General features: G+C 43.7%; 1 protein-coding gene across 6 annotated transcripts in view; it reads right to left on the bottom strand.

Moving 5' to 3' along the window:
- The window catches only part of LOC122549745 (zinc finger protein 385D-like), a 1,031,183-nt gene that overhangs the window by 804,091 nt on the left and 201,485 nt on the right, over positions 1 to 25,607 (bottom strand). For all 6 annotated transcript variants that reach the window (XM_087987037.1, XM_087987040.1, XM_087987039.1 and 3 more), the window contains exon 2: positions 8,940 to 9,203. In XM_087987037.1, coding sequence (XP_087843163.1) covers positions 8,940 to 9,203 — 264 coding nt within the window. The remainder of the gene's footprint in view (positions 1 to 8,939; positions 9,204 to 25,607) is intronic.

Raw genomic sequence — 25,607 nt, 5'->3', positions numbered from 1 at the left:
TGACAGTCAACAAAGATCTGACTACTCTAATCCCATTTTCCAGTTCTTGCTCTACAGCCCTTGGTCTATAGTTCTTGGCAATGCAAGTGGATATCTAAATGCTAATTACATGTTTGAGAACTTCTGACTCAACCATCCTATTTGATCCTCTTTCACTCCCAGATTTTTAGGTATGTACTAAAGATCTTAAACAATGTGACTGGCCCTGTTGTGTTGTGGAAAGTATTATCCACCCCCAACCCCCAACCCCCCCCAACAATATAATTCTTTTCTTGATCAATATTGTTACGTCCCCCTCCTCTTCTACCCCTCTGTTTCTGTCTGGTGTGAATATTCTTCAAACAGGAATGTTGAGCTACCAATCCCGTCCATTGACCAGATAAGGCGTGGTCACGGCTATGATATCGAATGCACCTATCTGCATCCTCAACTCAACTACTTTATTCCTCAGGTGCCTTGAATTAAAATATATTCCATCCAGCCTTGTTAAACTTACTTACATCTTATTGAGGCTCTGTTTCCTCAGCCTCCTTAGAGAGTCACTTTCTCACATTTTAACTTCTAATTCCATTTTAACTGCTCTCCCCACAGAACTACTTGTCAGAATTCAATCCTCCTGCAAACCTAGGTTAAACTGACCCCAATGCCATTAGCAAACTTCCCCATAAGGATGTTGGTCCTGTTCCCATTCAGACATAATCTCTCCAATTTACTGGAGAGGTGCTCTCCCCCAGATATGATTCCATTGCCTCAAAAATCTAAAGTTTTTCTTCCTGTACTCTCTCTCTCTCTAGCCATGCATTCATCAGCTCTAGGGCCAGGAGAATTCTACGATTGAATCATCAAATCCATCAGAGACAGAGGGACAGTTTAAATTACAATGCAATATGCAATGGATAGAAATTGGTTTCGGCCTGTTTCAGCATCCAAATTTGACAATAAATGAACAGGATTCACCTGGATCAAGAGGCACAGACCAGAATAAATGGAATTTGGTCTTCAAGCCTCATCAAGATAATTGGTACTGACTGGTCATTGCCCTATTGATAGTTCACCCAAGACAACAACCATTCTTTGAGAGTCACAGGTGAGGTGTCAGACTGGATACTGTTAAAATGTTTGCTGGAATATAATTTCATTGTTAATGCTGGTTAAGTCACACCCATGTGACAGATGAACAGTCTCTTCAAATATCCGTGGGCGGCACGGTGGCACAGTGGTTAGCACTGCTGCCTCGCAGCGCCAGAGACCCGGGTTCAATTCCCGCCTCAGGCGACTGACTGTGTGGAGTTTGCACGTTCTCCCCGTGTCTGCGTGGGTTTCCTCCGGGTGCTCCGGTTTCCTCCCACAATCCAAAGATGTGCAGGTCAGGTGAATTGGCCATGCTAAATTGCCCGTAGTGTTAGGTAAGAGGTAAATGTAGGGGTATGGGTGGCTTGCGCTTCGGCGGGGCGGTGTGGACTTGTTGGGCCGAAGGGCCTGTTTCCACACTGTAAGTAATCTAATCTAATCTAATCTAATCCGAAGGTTGAAAGTAGTTACAATTAGCAAGTATTGGTCATCTCTCATAAGCTACTGACTCCTTGACTGCAGATAGCCTCAGATGCCAGGGATCATTACAGTGACAATGATCTCCAGAAGAGATCCCAAAGCAGAATACTTTGAGGATTATTGCTGGAGAGAGAGACAGACAAAATTGAAGACAACACAGGTTTATTGAAGGAATTCCTCAGCCTTCATGCCTGACACAATATGGTATGGAGGCTTCTTATGGAGGTCATTATCATGCTCATATAAAAGACCCCTGATTAATAGAGGTCAAGGTGTGGAACATGGGTTCTTGGACAATGAGTATTCAGCCAATGGAGTACAAGTTAAAGAATGATGAGTGGCATTACTAAATCAGTGAAGGCATGATTACTGCAATTGCCCGTGGCAATGCCTCTAATCCAAGAGTTTTAATCCATTCCCCTGGCCGAAGAATAAAACAGTGACTTATCCCACCTATTTTGCATGTGATGAGAGGAAATGTGTCGAGTTATTGCTCAGTTAACCTTTTATTCAACATAGCAAGGTTAAAGTTTCACTCTTGTGCGTGTGTTGTAGATTCTTTGCCTGTTATGCAAGACTTTCTCCCTATTCTTTATGTCCCCTTTTGTGTTGCTCTCCTTGTGGCCCCAAGACCTTTCAGCCACCCCATTTCCATTTGTCCCTTCATATTACATTTGACGTGCTCACTTAACACCCAGAGTTAATGAACTAGGACCTTTCCATGCCCTCAATAGCCTTACATCTTCCCCATGAAATGGCCAGAGTTTCTGTGTCCTGGAAGAACTGTCCATTCCATTGGTGGTTATCCCATTAATTTCCTATTGTCTATGAGTCACGGTCATAGAACCACAGAGACAGAGTCAGAGTCATATAGCACAGAAACATGTCCTTTGATCCATCTCGATCTGCTGACCTCTTTTCCTAAACTTAACTAGTCCCATTTTTCTGCCTTTAATCCATATGTCTAAACCTTTTCTATCTATGTACCTGCCCGAATGTCTTTTAAATGTTGTAATTGTACCTGTCTCTACAACTTCCTCATTCCAGACAAGAATCGCACTCTGTGTGGAAAAACTGTCCCTAATGTCCCTTTTGTGGGCAGTGTGGTGGCACAGTGGTTAGCACTGCTGCCTGACAGTGCCAGAGGCCTGGGTTCAACTCCCACCTCAGGCAACTGTCTGTGTGGAGTTTGCACATTCTCCCCGTGTCTGGTGGGTTTCCTCCTGGTGCTCCGGTTTCCTCCCACAGTCCAAAAATGTGCAGCTTAGGTGAATTGGCCCTGCTAAATTACCCGTAGTGTTAGGTGTAGGGGAATGGGTCTGTGTGGGTTGCTCTTCAGAAGGTCAGTGTGGACTTTTTGGGCCGAAGGGCCTGTTTCCACACTGTAAGTAATCTAATCTAATAAATCTTTCCCCACTCACCTTAAAACTACCCCCTCTAGTTTTGGACACCCCAACATTGGGGAAAATACCTTAGCAATTCACATTATCTATGCCCCTCATGACTTCATAAAGCTCTATACTCCAAGGAACAAAGTCCCAGCTTATCCAGCCTTTCCTTATAAGGCAATCCTTCCAGTCTCAGTACATCCTTGCAAATCTGTTTTTCATTGTTTCCAGTTTAATAACAACCTTCCTCTATCAAGGCAAACAGAATTGTACGCTATAATTGAAATGTTCAATTTATCAATGTTTTGTACAGCAGTAACAAGATGTCCCAATTTCCTGTACTCAACGCTCTGACCAATGAAGGCAAGCATGCCAAACGCCTTCTTCAACACCCTGTCTACCTGTGAAGCCACTTTCAGACACCACAGGTAGATGCATCCTGAGGTTTCTCTGTTCGACAACTCTGGAGGTACACTACCTGCCATTTAGAGTCATAGAGATGTACAGCACGGAAACAGACTTTGGCCCAATTTGTCCATGCTGACCAAATATCCCAGTCCAAATCTAGTCCCACAGCGAGCACCTGGCCCATATCCCTCCAAACCCTTCCTGTTCATATACCATGTGAAACCTTGTCGAACGCCTTACTGAAGTCCATATAGATCACGTCTACTGCTCTGCTCTCATCAATCCTCTTTGTTACTTCTTCAAAAAACTCAATTAAGTTTGTGAGACATGATTTCCCACACACAAAGCCATGTTGACTATCCCCAATCAGTCCTTGCCTTTCCAAGTACAAGTAAATCCTGTCCCTCAGGATTCCCTCCAACAACTTGCCCACCACTGAGGTCAGGCTCACTGGTCTATAGTTCCCTGGCTTGTCCTTACCGCCCTTCTTAAACAGTGGCACCATGTTAACCAACCTCCAGTCTTCCGGCACCTCACCTGTGACTATCAATGATACAAATATCTCAGCAAGGGGCCCAGCAATCACTTTCCTAGTTTTGCACAGAGTTCTAGGGTACACCTGATCAGGTCCTGAGGATTTATGTGTTTCAAGACACCCACCACTACCTCTTCTGTTATATGGACATTTTTCAAGATGTCACCATCTACTTCCCCACATTCTGTATCTTCCATGTCCTTTTCCACAGTAAACACTGATGCGAAATACTCGTTTAGTATCTCATCTCCTGTGGATCCACACGAAGGCCGCCTTGCCAATTTTTGAGGGGCCCTATTCTCTCTCTAGTTACCCTTTTGTCCTTAATGTATTTGTAAAAACCCTTTGGGTTCTCCTTATTTGCTAAAGCTATCACATATCCCCTTTTTGCCCTCCTGATTTCCCTCTTTAGTATACTCCTACTGCCTTTATACTCTTCTAAGGATTCATTTGATCTATTCTGTCTCTATTTGACATATGCTTCCTTTTTTTTAACCAAACCCTCAATTTCTTTCGTCACCCAGTATTCCAAACACCTACCAGCCATTCCTTTCACCCTAACAGGAATATACTGTCGATGACTCTCATTATCTTAGTTTTGAAGGCTTCCCATTTTCCAGCTGTCCCTTTACCTGCCAACATCTGCCCCCAATCAGCTTTTCAAAGTTCTTCGAAATCGACGTTTCGGGCAAAAGCCAGTTTCCTGATGAAGGGCTTTTGCCCGAAACGTTGATTTCGAAGCTTTTCGGATGCTGCCTGAATTGCTGTGCTCTTCCAGCACCACTGATCCAGAATCTGGTTTCCAGCATCTGCAGTCATTGTTTTTACCTCTTTTCAAAGTTCTTGCCTAACACTGTCAAAATTGGCCTTTCTCCAATTTAGAACTTCAACTTTTAGATCTGGTCTATCCTTTTCCATCACTATTTTAAATCTAATAGAATTATGGACGCTGGCTCCAAAGTGCTCCACAACTGACACCTCAGTCACCTGCCCTGCCTTATTTCCCAACAGTAGGTCAAGTTTTGCACCTTCTCGAGTAGGTACATCCACATACTGAATCAAAAAATTATCTTGTACTCATTTAACAAATTCCTCCCTATCAAAACCCTTAACATTATGGCAGTCCCAGTCTATGTTTGGAAAGTTAAAATCCCCTACAATAACCACCCTATTATTCTTACAGATAACTGAGATCGCCTTACAAGTTTGTTTCTCAATTTCCCTCCAACTATTAGGGGTCTATAGTACAATCCCAATAAGGTGATCATCCCTTTCTTATTTCTCAGTTCCACCCAAATAACTTCCCTGGATGTATTTCCGGGAATATCCTCCCTAAGTACAGCTGTAATGCTGTCCCTTATCAAAAATGCCACTCCCCCATCTCTCTTGCCCCCCCTTTCTGTCCTCTCACATTTGTATCCTAGAACATCAATTTGCCAGTCCTGTCCATCCCTGAGCCATGTTTCTGTAATTTCTATGATATCCCAGTCCCATGTTCTTAACCACAGCTTGAGTTCATCTGCCTTCCCTGTTAGGCGTCTTGCATTGAAATAAATGCAGTTTAATTTATCAGTCCTACCTTGTTCTCTGCTTTGTCCCTGCCCTAACTGTTTGACTAGCTTCTGTTTTCATCTACACCAATCTCAGATTGATTTCTTTCTTCAATAGTTCCCTGGGTCCTTTTTAAATTCCTGCCTAACTCTCTGTAATCTCCCGTCAGAATCTCAACCCTTTCCCTTCCTATGTCGCTGGTTCCAATGTGTATAATGACCTCCTGCTGGGCCCTCTCCTCCTTGAGAACATTCTGCACCCCCTCTGAGACATCCTTGATCCTGGCACCAGGGAGGCAACCCACCATTCTGATTTTTCCCTGCTGACCACAGAAACATCTGTCTGTACCTCGGACTAGAGAGTCCCCGAACACAATTGTTCTGTTGGAACCCAACATAGCCCTCATTGCATTAGATCCAGTCTCAATACCAGAAACTTGGCTGTTTGTGCTCCATTCCCCTGAGAATCCATCATCCCCTCTTTTTTCTAAAGCAGCATACCTGTTTGAAATGGGGATAGCCACAGAAGACTCCTGCACTACCTGCCTACCTCTCTTACCTTTCCTGGAGTTAACCCATCTCTGTGACTGTATCTGTACCTTATCTCCCTTCCTATAACTGCCATCCATCACACCCCCTTCTCCTCTTTTAATTCCTCATTGCCTCTAACTGTCTCTCCAACTGATCCATTTGATCTGATAGGATTCACAACCAATGGCATTCATTGCAGATATAATCCTCAGTAGCACATAAGTTCTCCCTAAACTCCAACATCCAACAAGAAGAGCATATCACTCTACTAAAGGCCATTTTTTCTTCTTCCAATCTACAGACCCAGAAAATGGCACTATCTTATTCTTCTACAAAACACTGCTCCAGGCTAACTTAATACTTATGGCTTATGTTTTAAAGTTTAATCAAGAGACTATTCTTAATAAAACATATAATCAAGAATGAACCCACTCTACTCATTACTGCAGACTTACTGTAAGGGCACACATAAAACTATTCTATTCATTTATCTGTTTCTGTGCTGTGACCTCTCCCAAACAGGTTCCTCCAAGATTAGTTGTGAATTTCACTGTTTGTTAATTTTCCCAGATGCACTCCGATGTCCAGTGCTCCATAAATTCAAACAGCAAAGGCAGGAACTGTGCAGGTTCACTGCTGTGTCAGTTAGCAGTGTGGGTTTCTTTCTTTCTCTCTCTCTCCTATGCTGACTTGACCATTTGCTGCCTTTGCTTGTTCCTCTCCCTTTTAAAAGTGCCGTATTTTTTTTCTCCAAAGTTCCAAAACAATGCAACAGCATATAAAACAGTAATTGCTGCTCCTGGAATTCAAGGAAATCACCTCCAACACCTAAAATACCTCAAAAAAAGGAGCAGCCTATCACAGCCAGAAAATTTTCCTGTCCTCCATCTTGGATAGTTGATCAAGATTCCCATTGTACTCCTAGATAGCTTTCTTCACTGTCTACTATAAGACCAATTTTGGTGCCATCTGCAAACTTATTAACTATGTGTCCTATATTCTCATCCAAACATTTATATAAATAATGAACAACAGTGGACCCAGCACCCATCTTTGCGGCTCATCACTGGTCACAGGCTTCCTGTCTGAACAACAATCCTATAGTACCAACCTCTGTCTCCTATCGTGAAGACAATTTTGTATCCAAGTGACTAGCTGTCCCTGGATCCCATGTGATCTAAGCAGTCTACCATGTGAAACCTTGTCAAAGGCCTTGCTAAAGTCCATGTAGAATTCCCATACAAGGCCACCTGGATAAAGCATGCTTTATCCAGGTGGCCTTGTGTGGGAATTCTAGTAAGGGGTTGTGAGTTGGTTCTGGGAGCAGGGATCGTGTTGTAGTGAGGCTGGTGGTTTGCTGATGTTAATTTGTATTGGTCACGATTCAAGGAAGATAGTGTCCATGGACCATACAGGGACATTGTGCTGATGACACAATTGGATGATGGCTGGGACTGACGAGCTGGAGCTAACAGGTACCTGCTCTGAGTTACATGTCGAGAATCTGTTCCCTCCACATTCTCAGGAAGGAGATGAATATTGCAAGTGGCATTTCAAAAAGGTCTGTTGGATATTAATGAAGATGCAGATTCATGAAAATAAGTTGCCATGCAATAGTGGAAGTCTAAAGTCAACATTTAAAGGTTAAGGAGAAACTTGCAGAACATTATCTCAACGATGAGATTTTGATTTTTCACTTCTCCTTACATTACCAACTTGCTCGTCGTTAGTCATACCACACCAGGGTGAGGGAGATCCTGCCTTATCTGCACAAATCCTTGGATCAGAGCTTTGAATTTATGACCTACCAGTTCATAAGAGTTATCCTATCAAATCTCTGAGCTACTATAAATTTGGCAATTAAATCATTCCTCAACTTTCATTACTTAAGGGAGTACAACTGAAGTTATCTCCTGAAAACCTGACAACATTTACATACTGTACCCCTTTCTCAAGCCTGTATATCGTTTCAATACAAGGTATTGTGCTGAAAACCAAATGCAGGACTGCAAATATAATTTGTACAAGTCTGAGTTCAATTTCGACATCATCTTCTCTTAAGGTAAAGAAGAGTGTTTCATTTTTGTTTTTGTTTTTTTACACTTGTTCTCAACTCTTTTGTGATGTCTGCACACAAACACCTAAGTAATTTGCTCATCACAGCTTCTATTAAGAAAATATTCTGATTTGTCAAATCAAAACTGGATGACTTTCCTAGTTTAAACTTTATCTGTTACAGATTTGTACACTTACTTAGCCTGCTTTTAACTTCCCGTTCCCATCTTTACAATTTAGCTCCCAACTTTGTATTATCTGCAGCAGAGTTTATATAACTCTATTCCTCCTTCCAGTTAATTAAAAATATATAATGAAAAACTAAAGTACCATTACAAGTAGTAAACATTTCCATAATATCCACTGCAATAACTTCTACACAGTAACCGTACCATGTAACAGTTTATGGGAACACATTTATTCACCAAACTTCAATAAATTCATCTCCTTGATGCACATCTCTCCAGCACTAATCAATCTAGTGTTGTAAAAAAACACAGCATTGCTAACACTGGTTATAAATCCATGCAGAAATACCTCCAATTAATGACAATTCCAATCATTAAATCAAGTCTACAGAATTATGACACAATACTCTACTATAGAAGATTTCTTCCTTGTAATGCAATAGTGAATTATATAAAGCAGAGATTTCTTTGAGCATGTTAACCTACATGCAGAAAATTATGAAAGCTGTGAGCTTGTATTGTCTCAGATGATCCCAAATAAAAATCCTTAAGTCCACTGGAGATTCTTCACAATAGGTCTAAAGAGCAATCAATAAGAATTTCTGATTGATTTTTGCTAACAGGAGTAAATAGTACTTCCCTAAAAAAACACCTGAACCTGATTGAAATAAACACAGCTATCATATCCTGTGTCACATAATGCAAGTGTCAAGAATAACTTCAGAAGCATTACCCGAGCTCTGAGGGAGATGCCCATTGTTAAGTTGCTTTAGTCGCTTCTGATGAGATTTCCCATTGTAGTGAATCTGTGTCTGAGCAGCTGAATTCAGTTGAATGTTGCACACTTCACACAACGTATAACTGGCTTGCTTCTTCTCCTGATTTCCATTGGCCACAGGAAATCCAATCTCTTCCGTTATATGCACTGAAGAAAAACCAAAGGCAGGTCTTGCTTCACACGGTTCATTAGGATTCTGAGGCCTCTTCACACCTGAAACTAAATATTCAGTATCACTTCAAAATATATTTCAGAAAGCTAATAGCCATTTAAATTTTTTTAACATATCTGCAGAACTAGGAAAGCAGTGCTAGAGGTCGTAAATGACACATTAAACACAAAAATAGAAAGACAGTTAAGTCAGGCAGCCTTACGTCAGCTTCTGCAAATGACAATTAGTTAACTGTAATTGGCAAACAAAGGGACTATGTTGAAAAGGTTTATGAGATTTGTCAGTGAGAGCTAGAGTTATAAGCTTCAAAGGTTGAAATAATATTAAATTACTTTGACAGCTGATAACTAATATGTGAGCTGTTGGCCTAAATGTTTTAGATATGTGCGACACTTGGGAATGTGAGTTTTTTCAAATCAGGACAGACATACAACAGTTGGCAGAATTGATGCTATGCATTCTATACTTTTAGCCAAAATTGGTTCATTAACAGGACATGAGCATCACTGACTGGACCAGCATTTATTGGCCATCTTTAACTGGCCTTCCTAAAGTGGTGAAAAGGTCACCTTCTTAAACTACTGCAGTCCGTGAGATGTAGATACGCCCACAATTTATGCTTGATTTTATTCTGTTCAGACTTTGTAGCAGTTTGATACAACTGAACAAGTTGCTAAGCCATTTCTGAAGATATTTAAGAAACAAGCATATTGCTGCAGGTTTGGAGTTACATATAATTCAGACCAGAAAAGGAGTGCAGAGTTTCCTCCCTTAAAGGGCTTTGGTACATCTGATGGGTTTTTACATCAGTAATGGTTGCAAAGTTGCTACTGTTGAGATTAGCTTTTCATTCCTGAACTTTCTTTAATCATTTGAACTTAAATTCCACCAGTTTGCTTGATGGGACTTAGCCTGTGTACATTAGTCTGCGCCTCTAGATTACTATTCCAGGGACATTTCCTCTACATCGCTGCCTCTGCCTTAAATTATCACAAGGTTTATTTCTCTAGCAATTTTTTTTAAGAATGCTTGGAAAATGATAACAAATGTGGCATTAATCCTCATTGATAAAGTGGTGTTAAGCCTTTTTGAACCAATGATAATGATTTTAATAGAAGTGAGTGGCTTTCTGGACCACTTCATGACACCACAAGGATATAAGTAAATCACATTGGATGAAACCTATTTGATATTAATTCCACTTAAATTAATGGATGAAAATCAGAACTTTGGGGTCTAACATATTTCATTTCCCATTATTCACTGATAATTATTCATATTCATTGGTACTGGAGTTGGTGCATTTGGCCAATATCTAAGTTGGGATAGTGTGTTACTTGGGGCGGGGGGGTGATTTCCCACACAAGAAGCCTTTGACTTCTTGATGGTAGAAGTAAGAAGTTTTTAAATCTTAGTTGCAAACCTGGGTACTGGAGCACTGCAAGTATTATTTATTGAAATTCTAAATGTCAGTACTGCAGGAGACAATGAAATTTCAGTAAGTTCAATACATGAACAGGGATGAGATCCAAAGGTCCTGGATAATGAACCACATTATGATAAGGACAGTGACCCTTGTAATTTTCAAACCACACAATCGACAAAGATCATTTGTTTCCAAGACAGCGTATCAACTTTCTTTCCAAGGACAATCTCACAATGTATAAAGCTGACAAAGGAAATAATCTCACCCTTATCAATTGAAATCTTCAAGACTCACCTTTAGATTACTTGCAATTATAAGCTTTCAGTATCAGGACCACAATTTTAGCAGAGCACGCCTGGTTTAGAACATAAGATTTAGGAGCAGGAGTAGGCAATACTGTCCCTTACTCTTTCTCTGCCATTTAATGAGATTATGGCTGATATCACCTTGATCTGCTCGCCAAAACTCTTTAACCCATGACCAATTAAAAGTCTGCCTAACTCCTCCTTAAATTTATTCTGCGTCCCAATGTCCACCACACTTTGGGCCAGTGAATACCATAAATTCATTACCCTTTCAGAGAAGTAATTCCTCCTCATTTTTCTTTTAAATCCTTCACTTAAAACTATGACATCTTGTTCTAGATTTTCCCACAAGGGGAAAGATCTGCTCTATGTTTACTTTATCAATCCCTTGTAGCATCTTACATACCTCAATAGAGCTCCTCTCATACTTCAAAACTCGAGTGAGTACAGCTCTAAACTGCTCAATTACTCATCATAGGATGAGTCATTTATCTCTGGAACTAAAGTAGTGAACCTCCTCTGAAATGCCTCCAATGCAATTGCATCCACCCTCAAGGGAGGGACTACAACTGTACGTAGACCTCTAGATATAATCTCATCAATGCCTTGTATAATTTCGACAACTCAGGCATAAAGACACCTAGATCCCTCTGCACCCAAACATTTTGAACTTTCTCTCCATTTAGAAATAAATTGACTATTCATTTGTCCAACCAAAATGGATAAGCTCACACCAATCCACATTAAACTTCATCTGCCATATTTTGGTCCATACATTTAACCCATCTATATCTGTTGGTAAATGTCTTAATTCTTCCTGAAGACTTACTTTCCAACCTATTTTAGCTTGATCTGCAAATTTGCAAACTATGGTTAGATTCCATTCCCTCCAGTATAGAAACAGGCCATTTGGCCCAATAAGTCCACACAGACCATCCAAAAAGCAACCCACCCAGACCCATTCCCCTATCCTATATTTGCCCCTGACTAATGCACCTAACACTATGAGCAATTTAACATAACCAATTCACCTGACCCGCATATCTTTGAATTGTGGGAGGAAACTAGAGCACGTGGAGGAAACCCACGCAGACACGGGGAGAACATGCAAACTCCACACAGACAGTCACCCGAGGTGGGAATCAAACCCTGGTCCCTAACATTGTGAGACAGAAGTGCTAACCACTGAGCCACTGTGCTGCCCTCTAAGTATAGTACATTCTATCCCTGCATTCAAGTCATTAATATAAATTGTAGTTGGGCCAAGAACTAAACCCTGTAGCACCCCACCAGAAAATAACCGACACTCTGCTTTCTGTTGGGTAGCCAACCCCTAACCCCATGTGATGTTGCCTTGTTGAATTACCTTTTTGTGTAATACCTTATCAACTGTCTTCTGGAAGTCCAAATATGTTATATCGACAAGATCTCCATTATCCACTTTGCTTGTTACTTCTTTGAAAAACTCTTATGGGCGGCACAGTGGCACAGTGGTTAGCACTGCTGCCTCACAACGCCAGAGACCTGGGTTCATTTCCCACCTCAGGCAACATTCTGTGTGGAGTTTTGCACATTGCCTGCGTGGAGGTTTCCTCCAGGTGCTCCGGTTTCCTCTCTCAGTCCAAAGATGTGCAGTTTAGGTGAATTGGCCATGCTAAATTGCCCGTAGTGTTCGGTGAAGGGGTAAATGTAGAGGAATGGGTCTGCGTGGGTTGCTGTTTGGAGGGTCGGTGTGGACTAGTTGGGCCAAAGGGCCTGTTTCCACACTGTAAGTAATCTAAATTTAAGAATTAGTGAAACATGATTTGCCTTTCATAAAACCACGCTAACTCTGATGGATTGTCTTTTGACCTTTCAAATGTCCCATTACTGCTGTGGTTCTGCTCGCCGAGCTGGAAGTTTTTGTTGCAAACGTTTCGTCCCCTGTCTTGGTGACATCCTCAGTGCTTGGGAGCCTCCTGTGAAGCGCTTCTGTGGTGTTTCCTCCGGCATTTATAGTGGCCTGTCCCTGCCGCTTCCGGTTGTCAGTTTCAGCTGTCCGCTGTAGTGACCGGTATATTGGGTCCAGGTCGATGTGGACCCAATATACCGGCCACTACAGCGGACAGCTGAAACTGACAACCGGAAGCGGCAGGGACAGGCCACTATAAATGCCGGAGGAAACACCACAGAAGCGCTTCACAGGTGGCTCCCAAGCACTGAGGATGTCACCTAGACAGGGGACGAAACGTTTGCAACAAAAACTTCCAGCTCGGCAAACAGAACCACAGCAACGAGCACCCGAGCTACAAATCTTCTCACAAACTTTGAAGTCCCATTACTCCATCCTTAATAACTGTTTCCAACAATTCCTCAATAACAGATGTTAAACTAATAGGTGTCAAGTTTCCTACTTTCTGACTTCAAGCCTTTTTGATTAAACACTGCATTAACATTTTTCCAATCTACTGAAACTTTTCCAGAATCCAGAGAGGTGCCCCAGTGTCTCAGTTTTTTAGCACTGCTGTTTTACAGTGCCAGGGACCCGGGTTTGATTCCAGCCTTGGACGACTGTCTGTGTGGAGTTCGCACATTCTCCCCGTGTCTATGTGGGTTTCCTCCAGGTGCTCCGGTTTCTCCCCACAGTCCAAAGATGTGCGGGGTACGTGAATTAGCCATGCTAAATTGTCCAATTTGGTCAAGGATGTGTAGGTTGGGTACAATAATCAGGGGTAAATGTAGAGTAATAGGGTAGGGGAATGGCTCTGGATGGGTTACTCTTTGGAGGGTCGGTGTGGACTTGTTGGGCCGAAGGACCTGTTTCAACACTGTAGGGATTCTACGGAATTTGGAATATTATAACCAAGACTTCCCCATTTGTGCAGCCACTTCGTTTAAGATCCCATGATTAAGCCATAGGGACTTATATGTCTTTAATCCCAACAATTTCCTCAGTACCTTTTCCCTAGTGCGCGATTGTTTAAAATTCCTCCTTTTCTCTAACCTCTGCAGTAGCCATTACTTTTGGGATAGTTTGGGTGTTCTCCATACTGAAAATTGAGGTAAAATATTGATCTAGTGTTTCACAATCAATTCCCCAGTCTTGTCCTCTCAGTGACCAATATTCATTTTGGCTATTCTGTTCTTTTGTACATACTTACAAAAGCTTTGGCTATCCTGGTTTAGCCAGTGATACCCATACAAATATTAACACACTATGGATATTTGTTTCTCATGCTGACACAACTAAATGAAATAATAAACAACATTGCATCATTTCAGCACCAAGAATATCCCAAAAGGTGGGGACATTCAGCACTTCAAATTTCTTTCTATTATCAAAAAGATGGAAAATTTACCATTTATATCTTACAAAGAGAGGGAATATTTTTAATGGTGGCAGATTATTTTTCCACTGGAGGGCACCAGAACTCAGAAAACCATTGGCATCATGAACACCAAGTTACACAGGCAACGCCTGTGGGTGAAATTGCACCTCATCATGCTCATTTTATGAATGCAGAATGAAAGTAAAAAGTATACCTGTTATGTCCAACAAGCTGCCTAAAGTATGCCCAACATCATTATGTTCAGACTTAATACTGGTATCAATGATTACAGTTTGAATGCAGCAGGAGTTCTTCCACATATGTTAATAGAGACCAACTATACACTACATGGAACCACTTTGAAACTCTAGGATACATCCCAGGATTCTTTGGCTCTCCTGCCCATATTCAGACTCACATCACTGTACTTATACCTGGGCCTCTTTAGAATCAAAACCTTATACTTTAATGTTGTAATATAAGCTCCCGAATGCTGTACTCATTGTAACATTGTACCATTGTACAACGTAAGTGGCACTATGTCTGTCCTTTGTGTGGTGAGGGGAGAGTACAGATTATGAGGCGTTACTGCCACAGCCGTCAAGCGCCTGACCAGTCCAGTCTAGAAGGATGGCCATGGTCAGTCAGTGACTTGCTTCTCCCAAGTTTGGGGAGCATTGTCTTTGCAGTTCAGGGATTGGACGACCATGGTCAGGCCTGAACAACAAATGCAAGGCCTCCAGGGATTACAGGTAGGTCAGTCAAGATTTTATGGAGACATCTGTCTGGTAGTCAGCCACCTTTTCTGACGGGAGAATCTGGGTATGATGGAAGTGGATAGATGAGTGGTTATGGGCGATGCATGAACAGGATAGATGGTAAGATATCCCCAGTGAGTGAGTAGGAAGCATAAAAGGCAGGAAGGGTAAGAACTATGGAAGGATGAGGTGGGTGGGAGCTGTTGAATGGACATAAAAAATGCAATAGTGACAGTTGTTGTCCATGAACTTTAGCAAGACACATGTGCAGTGGCAAAGTTAAAGTGAGTGCATGAGGTCTAGAGCAGAGAGATGATGGCATTTACCCTTGAAAAGCACAGAAGAGCATCGTTCGTTGTCCTGAACTGCTGGGTGCCCTGTTCGACTGGGAACACAGCACTGACCTGGGTTGTAATTCAGTCCTATGCAGGGTTGGTAGTGGCATTGCCATAAGATCACAGAAACAGGAACAGGTGTAGGCCATTTGGCCCTTGAATCTTGCTCCACCATTCAATAGGATCATGGCTGATCTGACATATCTCATGTCCACTTTCCAGTCCTTTCTTCTAACTTTAGATTCTTGATCAATAGGGAATCAAACTACCTTAGCCTTAAATGTGTACATCATGTAAACCTCTGGGGGGAAATAAACTCCTCAGTCTTAAATTAGTGCTCCTTTATTGTGAGATTATGCCCTCTGGTCCTGAACTCTCCCATGAGGGAAAACATCCTCCAAGCATTTACCCTGTCAAGGCCCTTAAAAATCCTTTTACGTGTCAATTAGATCACCTCTCAGTCCTCTAGATGCCAATGAGTAAAGTCTCAAGCTGTTTAATGTTTGCTGAATCCCTCCAAATAATAAGGTCATCCCAAGTGAATCTTGTCTGAGCAGCCTCCAATCAAATAATATTGTTGCTTAAATAAAAGGACCAAAACTGTTCACAAAACTCCATATGTGGTCTCAGCAGCACCACGTTCAGTTGCAGTAAGACTTCCCTACTTTTACACTACAATCTCCTTGAAAGAAGGGACACCATTCCACTAGCCTTCTGGATTACCTGTCTCACCAGTTTGCTAGCTTTCCGTGTTTTGAATACAAGTACCCAAACTCACAACGTTGCAGCTTTCTGCAGTTTTTCACCATGAAAATGACACTGTTCATTTGTTCTCTCTTTGCATTTTCCCACATTGTACTCCATTTGCCAACTTTTTGCTCACCTCCTTAACCTATCTAAATCTCTCTGTAGACTGGTTCCTGAGTCAGTGAACAGGTAAAAGGACTCCTGTCCAACACCAGGTCCACCAGGCCTTCCATGTCCCTGTCTCTGAAGAGAAGGTTGAGCTTTCCTTCTCTTTGAGCCATGTCATTTGTGATAACATTCAAATAACTCAATGTGACAGCCAGTTTCTGGATTGCAGCATCTGTAGTGGTGTGCAGCTGGGATTTAAATTGCAGCCTGAATGCCAGAAGCTCTTGGCAGTGATGACATTTCCTCCTCTTGAGAAGATTGCCCTGCAGCTTGGTTGCCTGACTAATAACGTGACTAGCAGAAGATTACATGAAAATGTTGCTTCCGAGCCTTAGAAGCCCAGACACAATAAATATCATTTGACAAAACCACACTAATTCAAAATGGGAAAGATTGACCCTCTGTTTCTTTCTCCACTGACACAGACTGATATGCTTAGTGTTGTTGTGGTTCTGTTCGCCGAGCTGGAAATTTGTGTTGCAGACGTTTTGTCCCCTGTCTAGGTGACATCCTCAGTGCTTGAGAGCCTCCTGGGAAGCGCTTCTGTGGTCTTTCCTCCGGCATTTATAGTGATTTGTATTTGCCGCTTCCGGTTGTCAGTTCCAGCTGTACGCTGCAGTAGTCGGTATATTGGGTCCAGGTCGATGTGCTTATTGATTGAATCAGTGGATGAGTGCCAAGCTGCTAGGAATTCCCTGGCTATTCTCTGGCTTGTCCGATAATAGCTGAAAATGTGTTGCTGGAAAAGCGCAGCAGGTCAGGCAGCATCCAGGGAGCAGGAGAATCGACGTTTTGAGCATGAGCCCTTCTTCAGAAATGAGGAGAGTCTGCCAGACAGGCTAAGATAAAAGGTAGGGAGGAGGGACTTGGGGAAGGGGCATTGGAAATGCGGGAAATGCGATGGGTGGGAGGAGGTTAAAGTGAGGGTGATAGGCCGGAGTGGGGGTGGGGGCGGAGAGGTCAGGAAGAAGATTGCAGGTTAGGAAGGTGGTGCTGAGTTCGAGGGATGGGACTGAAATAAGGTGGGGGGAGGGGAAATGAGGAAACTGGAGAAATCTGAGTTCATCCCTTGTGGTTGGAGGGTTCCTAGGCGGAAGATGAGGCGCTCTTCCTCCAGCCGTCATGTTTCTATGGTCTGGCGATGGAGGAGTCCAAGGACCTGCATGTCCTTGGTGGAGTGGGAGGGGGAGTTGAAGTGTTGAGCCACGGGGTGGTTGGGTTGGTTGGTCCGGGTGTCCCAGAGGTGTTCTCTGAAACATTTTGCAAGTAGGCGGCCTGTCTCCCCAAAATAGAGGAGGCCACATCAGGTGCAGCAGATGCAGTAAATGATGTGTGTGGAGGTGCAGGTGAACTTGTGGCGGATATGGAAGGATCCCTTGGGGCCTTGGAAGGAAGTAAGGGGGGAGGTGTGGGCACACGTTTTGCAGGGGAAGGTGCCGGGAGTGGAGGTTGGGTTGGTGGGGGGTGTAGACCTGACAAGGGAGTCACAGAGGGAGTGGTCTTTTCGGAACGCTGATAGGGGAGGGGAGGGAAATATATCCCTGGTGGTGGGGTCCGTTTGGAGGTGGCGGAAATGACGACAAATGATATGATGTATATCGAGGTTGGTGGGGTGGTAGGTGAGGACCAGTGGGGTTCTGTCCTGGTGGCGATTGGAGGTGCGGGGCTCAAGGGCGGAGGAGTGGGAAGTGGAGGAGATGCGGTGGAGGGCATCGCTGATCACGACTGGGGGAAATTGCGGTCTTTGAAGAAGGAGGCCATCTGGGTTGTACGGTATTGGAACTGGTCCTCCTGGGAGCAGATGCGGTGGAGATGAAGGAATTGGGATTATGGGATGGCATTTTTACAGGGGGCAGGGTGAGAGGAGGTCTAGTCTAGGTAGCTGTGGGAGTAGGTCGGTTTTTAGTAAATGTCCGTGTTGATTCGGTTGCCCAAGAAAGAAATGGAGAGGTCTCAGAAGGGGAGGGAGGAGTCTGAGACGGTCCAGGTAAATTTGAGGTCGGGATGGAAGGTGTTGGTAAACTGTTCAACCTCCTCGTGGGAGCACGAGGCAGCACCGATACAGTCATCGATGTAGCGGAGGAAAAGGTGGGGGGTGGTGCCAGTATAGCTGCGGAAGATGGACTGTTCCACATATCCTATGAAGAGGCAGGCATAGCTGGGGCCAATGCGGGTGCCCATGGCTACTCCTTTGGTTTGGAGGAAGTGGGAGGATTGGAAAGAGAAGTTGTTCAGAGTGAGGACCAGTTTAGTCAGTCAAAGGAGGGTGTCAGTGGAAGGGTACTGGTTGGTACGGTGGGAAAGGAAGAAGCGGAGGGCTTTGAGTCCTTCGTGATGGGGGATGGAGGTGTACAGGGACTGGATGTCCCTGGTGAAGATAAGGCGTTGGGGACCGGGGAAGTGAAAATCATGGAGGAGGTGGAGGGCGTGGGTGGTGTCCCGAACGTAGGTGGGGAGTTCTTGGACTAAGGGGGACAGGACCGTGTCGAGGTATGCAGAGGTGAGTTCGGTGTGGCAGGAGTAGGCTGAGACAATGGGTCAGCCGGGGCAGTCAGGTTTGTGAATTTTGGGCAGGAGGTAGAAACGGGCGGTGCGGGGTTGTGGGACTATGAGCTTGGAGGCAGTGGATAGAAGATCCCCTGAAGTGATGAGGTTATGGATGGTCTGGGAGATGATGGTTTGGTGGTGGGAGGTGGGGTCATTGTCAAGGGGGCAGTAGGAGGAGGTGTCCGCGAACTGGTGTAAAGATCAGTGCGCCAAACTACTACCGTACCGCCCTTGTCTGCCGGTTTGATAGTGAGGTTGGGGTTGGAACGGAGGGAGTGGAGGGCTGCACGTTCAGAAGGTGAGAGGTTGGAGTGGGTGAGAGGGGTGGAGAAGTTGAGGCGGTTAATGTCACAGCTGCAGTTGGCTATGAAGAGATCGAGAGCAGGTAAGAGGCCAGCATGGGGTGTCCAGTGGATGGGGTGTGTTGGAGGCAGGAGAAGGGGTCGTCAGAGGGTGGGCGAGAATCCTGGTTGAAGAAGTAGGCGCAGAGGCGAAGGCGGCGGAAGAATTGTTCGATGTCTCGCCGCGTGTTGAATTTGTTAATTCGAGAGCGGAGGGGAATGAAGGCCTCTGCCAAGGACTGATCTTTCCTTCTCAGAGAGGGGTAGTTCTGGAGGGATGGTGAAAACACAGCAGGGCTGGGAGCTAGGACCTGGTGTGGGGCTGGAGCTGGGAGTGGGGGCGGGATTAGATGTGGGGGCGGGGACGGGGTTTGGCGTGGGGGCGGGGTTAGGCGTGCGAACGGAGATCGCGTGGGGGCGGGTTAGGCGTGAGGACGGAGATCGGCATGGGGGCGGGGTTAGGCGTGGTGATGGAGATCGGCGTGGGGGCGGAGACGCATGCGGAGTGGTCGTTGTGCAGGTGAGTGATGTCACTGGGGGCGGAAGTGGCTGCGGCGACGGCAACCCCGGGGTCTTGTCCGATAATAGTAGTGTTGTCCCAGTTGAACTCATGTTGCTTGTCATCTGAGTGTGTGGCTACTAAGGATAGCTGGTCATGTCATTTCGTGGCTAATTGATGTTCATGGAGAACAGCCAGAGAATTCCGAGAGGCATGGCACTGATCCACTGATTCAATCAACAAACACATTGACCTGGACCCAATATACCGGCCACTGCAGCGGACAGCTGGAACTGACAACCGGAAGCGGCAGATACAAATCACTATAAATGGTGGAGGAAAGATCACAGATGCGCTTCACTGGAGGCTCCCAAGCACTGAGGATGTCACTTCGACAGGGGACGAAACGTCTGCAACACAAATTTCCAGCTCGGCGAACAGAACCACAACAACGAGCACCTGAGCTACAAATCTTCACCCAAACTTTGATATGCTTAGTATTTCCAGCATTTTCAGTTTATATTTCAGATTCCAGCATCTGCAGTATTTTTATACTTCTTCTAAAAAAAAGAAATATTTTTATATTTCTTTTTATACTGGTGCTTAATTCACGACCATTATTCTTCCAGCATTCCCACCTTGAAGAAATCCTGCTCTTCTGTCCAGCAGGTTTTGAATTTGTCTCTTTTGCATTGTTTGCCATCATTGTTTTCTCTTCCTCTCCTTGTGGTCAATCAGATAGCTCATAAAATACAACTTCACACCTACACGTTTCCCTTCACCAACTATCTACCAACAGGAGTTACACCTCAGCTACAGTACAATGTACAGGTCTGGAAGTATGCAAACACATTGAAGAGTGCAAAAGAGGTTTCCAGGTATGAGAAACTTCAGTAATTAGGTAAGATTAGAGGAGGTGGGACTATTTTCCTTGAAGAGGAAAAGGCTAAGAGGTGACCTGATAGGAAAGGTTTTTCACACAGTGGGTACTCAGGGTCCAGAATGGATTGCCTGGAATTTGGTGGAGACAGGTTCAAGTAAACCACACTAATGGGCATTAAATGATTAAATAAAGAAAGAAAACAAAGTGCAGGGTTAAGGGGCAATGGCAGGAGATAGGCACAATGATACCCATTCAGTGTGCTGGTGCAAACAATATGAGCTGAGTGGCTGTCTTCTGCATCGTAACAATCATCTTGTGATCACAGTCTCTCAATCAATCCAACTGTAGGGTTCTCCTTTCCTTTTCTCTGCATTGTCAAGTTCATTATTTGCATTATATTCGAATGTCCATTTGAAATGTATAAAATAGATCTTATGGCAAGGACAGTGATAAATATTGTCAATAAAATTGATTTACTATCCTTATAATATAATGATAGCTGTATGAATTATTGACATTTTCAAATGAAATACCTCTTCAGAATTCATTTTGTAGAGATATGGAGTGATCCTGCCAACAAATATTTTAAAAGTGAAATGGAATATGGGGAGTTCAAAACCAGGGGGCATATTTTTAAGATGAGAGGAGAAAGATTTAAAGAGGACATGAGGGGCAACATTTTTTTACACAGAAAAACATTTGGGAACATGGCTAGTTTGGACTAGTTGGACTGTAGGGTTTGTTTCCATGCTGTATGACTCCTTGCTCTAAGACGCTATAATTCAATAAGATCTATTTTACGTGACTGCACAAAGTCAAGATATACCACTATGAGTGATAGCACCTTTTGTGTGGTAAATGAGACTCTAGCATATCATGATAATGTAACTGATCACGTGACTTTGACTCACAGTGAGAGAGAAGACACCAATTTAGGATAAGCATGTGAAGAGGGAGGTCTTAAAAAACAGTAAAGATCTATATTCGATAACACACTATTTGCACAGATATATATAAAGGAATGTTGCAGCACAAGGATTTAAAGAGCTTTACTCTGTATTTCAATGCAAACTGCTGTAGCTGTAACTAGCTGTATTGGCTTAAAGCACAAGATTAAAGTATGTTTGGAAGAATAAATTTTGTTGTACTCAGTTTTGTTATTTGTTTAGTTAGAAATGAAGAAGTGAGAGGCAGAAATTGCATGGCTCTATATATTCTTATCCAAGAGCCCACAATGGGCAGTTATACTTCATGGGAAGATTAGTTTGGGTTGAAAGCATGCAGCAATTTAGCGAAGGGTCAGCTCAATGTGAAGGTGGACAGATTGCCCAGTGACACCACATAGGTCTGCACATCAAACCAAATACTGTGTCACTCAAGGAAATTACGCAAGGTTAGGACTGCAAACAAAGGGCATCTTTCAGGAGTTTTCGTATTAGGATTTTACTTTCACTTTTACCATCTACATGTACACAGCTAAATTTAGTCAAGACCTTGACAATGAAGTGAAAAGCTAGAGGCAAGTGCCCCATCGGCTGCATTAAGGTTGACAGAATCTTTGGCCGTGATCAGAATTTTCCACCCTCTTGATTTTTGCCGCAGCTCTCTTCTCGTGAGTTTCATTAATCATTTGTTGCTGTTGGGGCTCCTGTCCTTTCAAAACATGGGAGTTCTTTCATCCCAAAAGCTACCAGCCAACAATGCTCTCGGAAGGAACTCCACCCAGTTGAGCGGATGCAACAGCGTCAGAATGAGGTGACCAGGCTCTGACTTTAATTGGGGGTGGGGTGGGGAGGAAGGAAGTTGAGTAGGTGTTGAAGGCTGGTGTGGGTCAGCCCTTGTTCATGGGAAAGCCCCTCCAAGGTCCACTGGGTATCTGATTAGAAGAGCTGATCTCTCAACCTGAAACCAGTGGCAGAAGAAAAACCAGATTTGCTACTCAAGTGGGTCAGCTGACCCTTGGGAGGGAGAGTAGTGTACAACCTTCCAACAAACACTCACAGCAGTGGGAAGACAACAGGAACTCTATCCCTACTTCCACTGTCACACTCAGGTCCCCACTTAATCCCGTCCCATGCGCTACCTCACAATCCAACCCTCAAAGTCAGGTAAAATCCAGCACAAAACATTATGTACCATGCTTGAGCATTTCTCCTTATTCTGATGCTTTATATGTAACTTTTAGGTTATCACTCCCAGGCACATGGCAGCTTTAAATTCCAAAACTGTGTTTAGCCAGGCACAAAGTATTTCTGCTCTATGTATCGTCATGGAAACAGGATCACACAGCAATGGGACAGAAAATACACAGGCAGTTTCCAGGAGGTGGTTCAGATAACAATTAAGTTCTCCCTCTTCAAAAAGCAAGTCAACCTTCTCTCCATAAGGTGTTGAAAACTTCAACTGTGTGCACTTGCCCCTCATTAATCACACAACATACTGACATCAAGAAACTCAACGCTCCAGAGACTCTACCACAAATGACAGACAAACTTTGGCTTCAGCCTCCATTCTGGGGGAATTCTTTGTCAATTCTCCTTCTCATGAAATGTTGCAAATGTTCATTGTCTTCACTTTTACTGTAAGCTCTGTAAGTGAAGGTGATGTCTCCAAAGGGACTAAGGCAGGATATGTCCCTGGGCCATCAAAGAACGCAAATAGAAAGTGGTAAGGCAGCAGCTCGTCTCAGAGGGCAATTTTGTGCTGAAGGTTAAACAGCAGCTTGTTAATCACAGTAGGGGACGTTTTGTGCTGAAGGTTGTGCAGCAGCTTATGCCTGTAAGGCACAGTTCTGCATTCTTTTGAAAGTCAGGAATACATGTGGCTGATGGGCACAGTCCTGCCTCAATGTCAGATGAGGTGCATGTGCCTTCAGCAAACATGGCAAGAGTGAATGTGAATGATCAGTGCAAATGCGAGAGAGGATGCACACTTAGTGGAATGAGGGTGTATCTCCATCAGTCAGGGGGTTCCATCACTATTTGTAAAGCAGCTGGAACATTTCAAGTGTGGGAGGGGAAGGGGTTACAGAGTTCAGCCAGGGGCCATGAGGTAGTTGGTCCAATTCAAGGCGAGTCTCGCCACCCTTCCAGTCTGCTGATTGGGCCATAGTCAGTTCTGAAAATTAAACTGCATCAGTCCAGACCTAGCTGCTCTATCAGTCAGGGATGTCTTGCAAGTTCAGTCCAGAAGGAGGGGGCACAGTCAAACTGTGGGGTGGGTCATAGATAAATCGGGGAGGGGATACTGTGGGATCAGTCTACAGTGTTGTTGTGGCTGACAGCAGCCTTTGAATGTTGGATTGCTATGGCTGCATTGCTTGCTGAGAAAACAGTTTCAGTCATAGGTAGCAACTGAATGTGGTAAGGTGGAATACAGTTGAACAAGTAAGGGACCATATGGTGTCATAGGGGTGATCAAGGAAATTCAGGGTGACCCTGCCCTAGATCTGGGGAAGGTACAAAGCTAACATGGACATCAGGACCTCAGTTGTGAGATGCTCTGGGATTAAAATGGGGACAGTGATAGCAACTTAATGGGGCTCAATCAAAAGATGAAGAGGAGGATGAAGGACCATCAGGTAAACAGCAATTCCAAAGCTGTAGGGGAAGTATGAAATGGCAATTAAAGGGTCAATGGGGAGTCTGCATCCTGTGCTGCAAATACAAACTCAGAAGCTCACCATGTTGACCCAAAAATCAAATGTGCAATGCACTTTCAATTCAGAGAAAGCAGTACTGAAACGTGTGAGGAGTATGTGACATTTTTTATACAAGTGGATGGAGTTGATGCCTAGAATGTGTGACCAACTGAAGGACGACTCCAATAATGAGGAGTCTTGTGATCATTTCTGCCTTCAATTCCCACTAAAGCAGCACAACCACACCATTCATTACCAACCTAAACTGTGTCTTCGCACGTGGTATCAGATGACAGTACAAATGCCGAGGTTGAGAGTTCATGCCTCACCTGGAACTTTTTTTTTGGTAGAATGATTTGCCTGGTTAATTCTGATAACCCAAATCCTTTTTACTAAATACTTATGCAATCTCCTAAAAAGCAGGAAGTTCATTGGGTCATTCAGCGTAAATGCCTGCCGCACCTTCACTGTTATGTCCTTGTCTAGGTGTCCTAGGGCAGGGAGCAAGCAGAATCATATGGTGTACATGTTGGTTGGAGGCTTGGCCAGGTGTGAGACAAGACTCTGTGAGGCCATAACTTACAGTTTCATGGGAAGGATGGCAGTTGTGAAGTACCCCTGTAATAGGACCATGTTCTTTCGTGCACTGTTCGCACAGGATGTCTAAAAGCAAAAGGAACATGGCACAGATCAATCCTGCCGTTCTTCTTGTATTTCTATTGGTCAGAAAGAATCAGCAAAGATTGCTAAAGAGCAGCAACCATTACTGGCTGTGGTGCAGCTGCAGAAGGGGAAGAAACAAGATAAGAGCCACCATATTAAAGGAGAGCGCATATACAAAACAGGATCCACAGGCTTCGACGCAGCTATCTCCAGATGAGTGCCAGAGTAGATATCATCTCAGAATGTCCCAAGCCATCTTGTCACATCTCTGCCTGCTGTCAGACAAGAGCGATAGCTGAATGCATTGGGTGCCAATACCCAATCCTATATCCTGCTTATTCACCCCATAAAATTCACAGAATAACTCACAAAAATCTCACATATATGTATAATGAGATGAAAATCATGTAAATTTGGATGGCTGAATGCGTTTTTCGAACACCAGAATGGAAGATCCTGGCCATAATATATTCTACACTTCCTGCTATACATCACTATCAAGATCATGTCCTTTCTCATTCTTTCTTCAATGCATAATGCATTCTATCTCAATTGACATCATCTAAAATGTTCATCCAATTGTTCCTTCAGTGCTGCTGTAAAGGTCACATTTATTCATTTTTTGATGAAATGGAAAAGGACTATTTTTAAAACCAAGTACTGGGGAAGGAACTGCTCACACCTGAAAATAACTTACTCAAACTCATGGTGAGTTATGTTTGCAAGAAGTGGAAGAGGAGAGATAAGACAGCAAAGCCCCTGGGTTTGTCTGTAGGGAATGAATTGAATGGCAACAGGTAGCTGATTGGTTTAGACAAATGTGACCAGTTC

The sequence above is a fragment of the Chiloscyllium plagiosum genome, unplaced genomic scaffold (genome assembly GCF_037043375.1).
Source record: "Chiloscyllium plagiosum isolate Xiang-an unplaced genomic scaffold, Cpla_swu_hap1 HiC_scaffold_5, whole genome shotgun sequence".
In the NCBI taxonomy this organism is placed as follows: Eukaryota; Metazoa; Chordata; class Chondrichthyes; order Orectolobiformes; family Hemiscylliidae; genus Chiloscyllium; species Chiloscyllium plagiosum.
The sequence above is the reverse complement of the archived record's forward strand: the minus strand, read 5'-3'. Positions and strand labels throughout refer to the sequence as shown.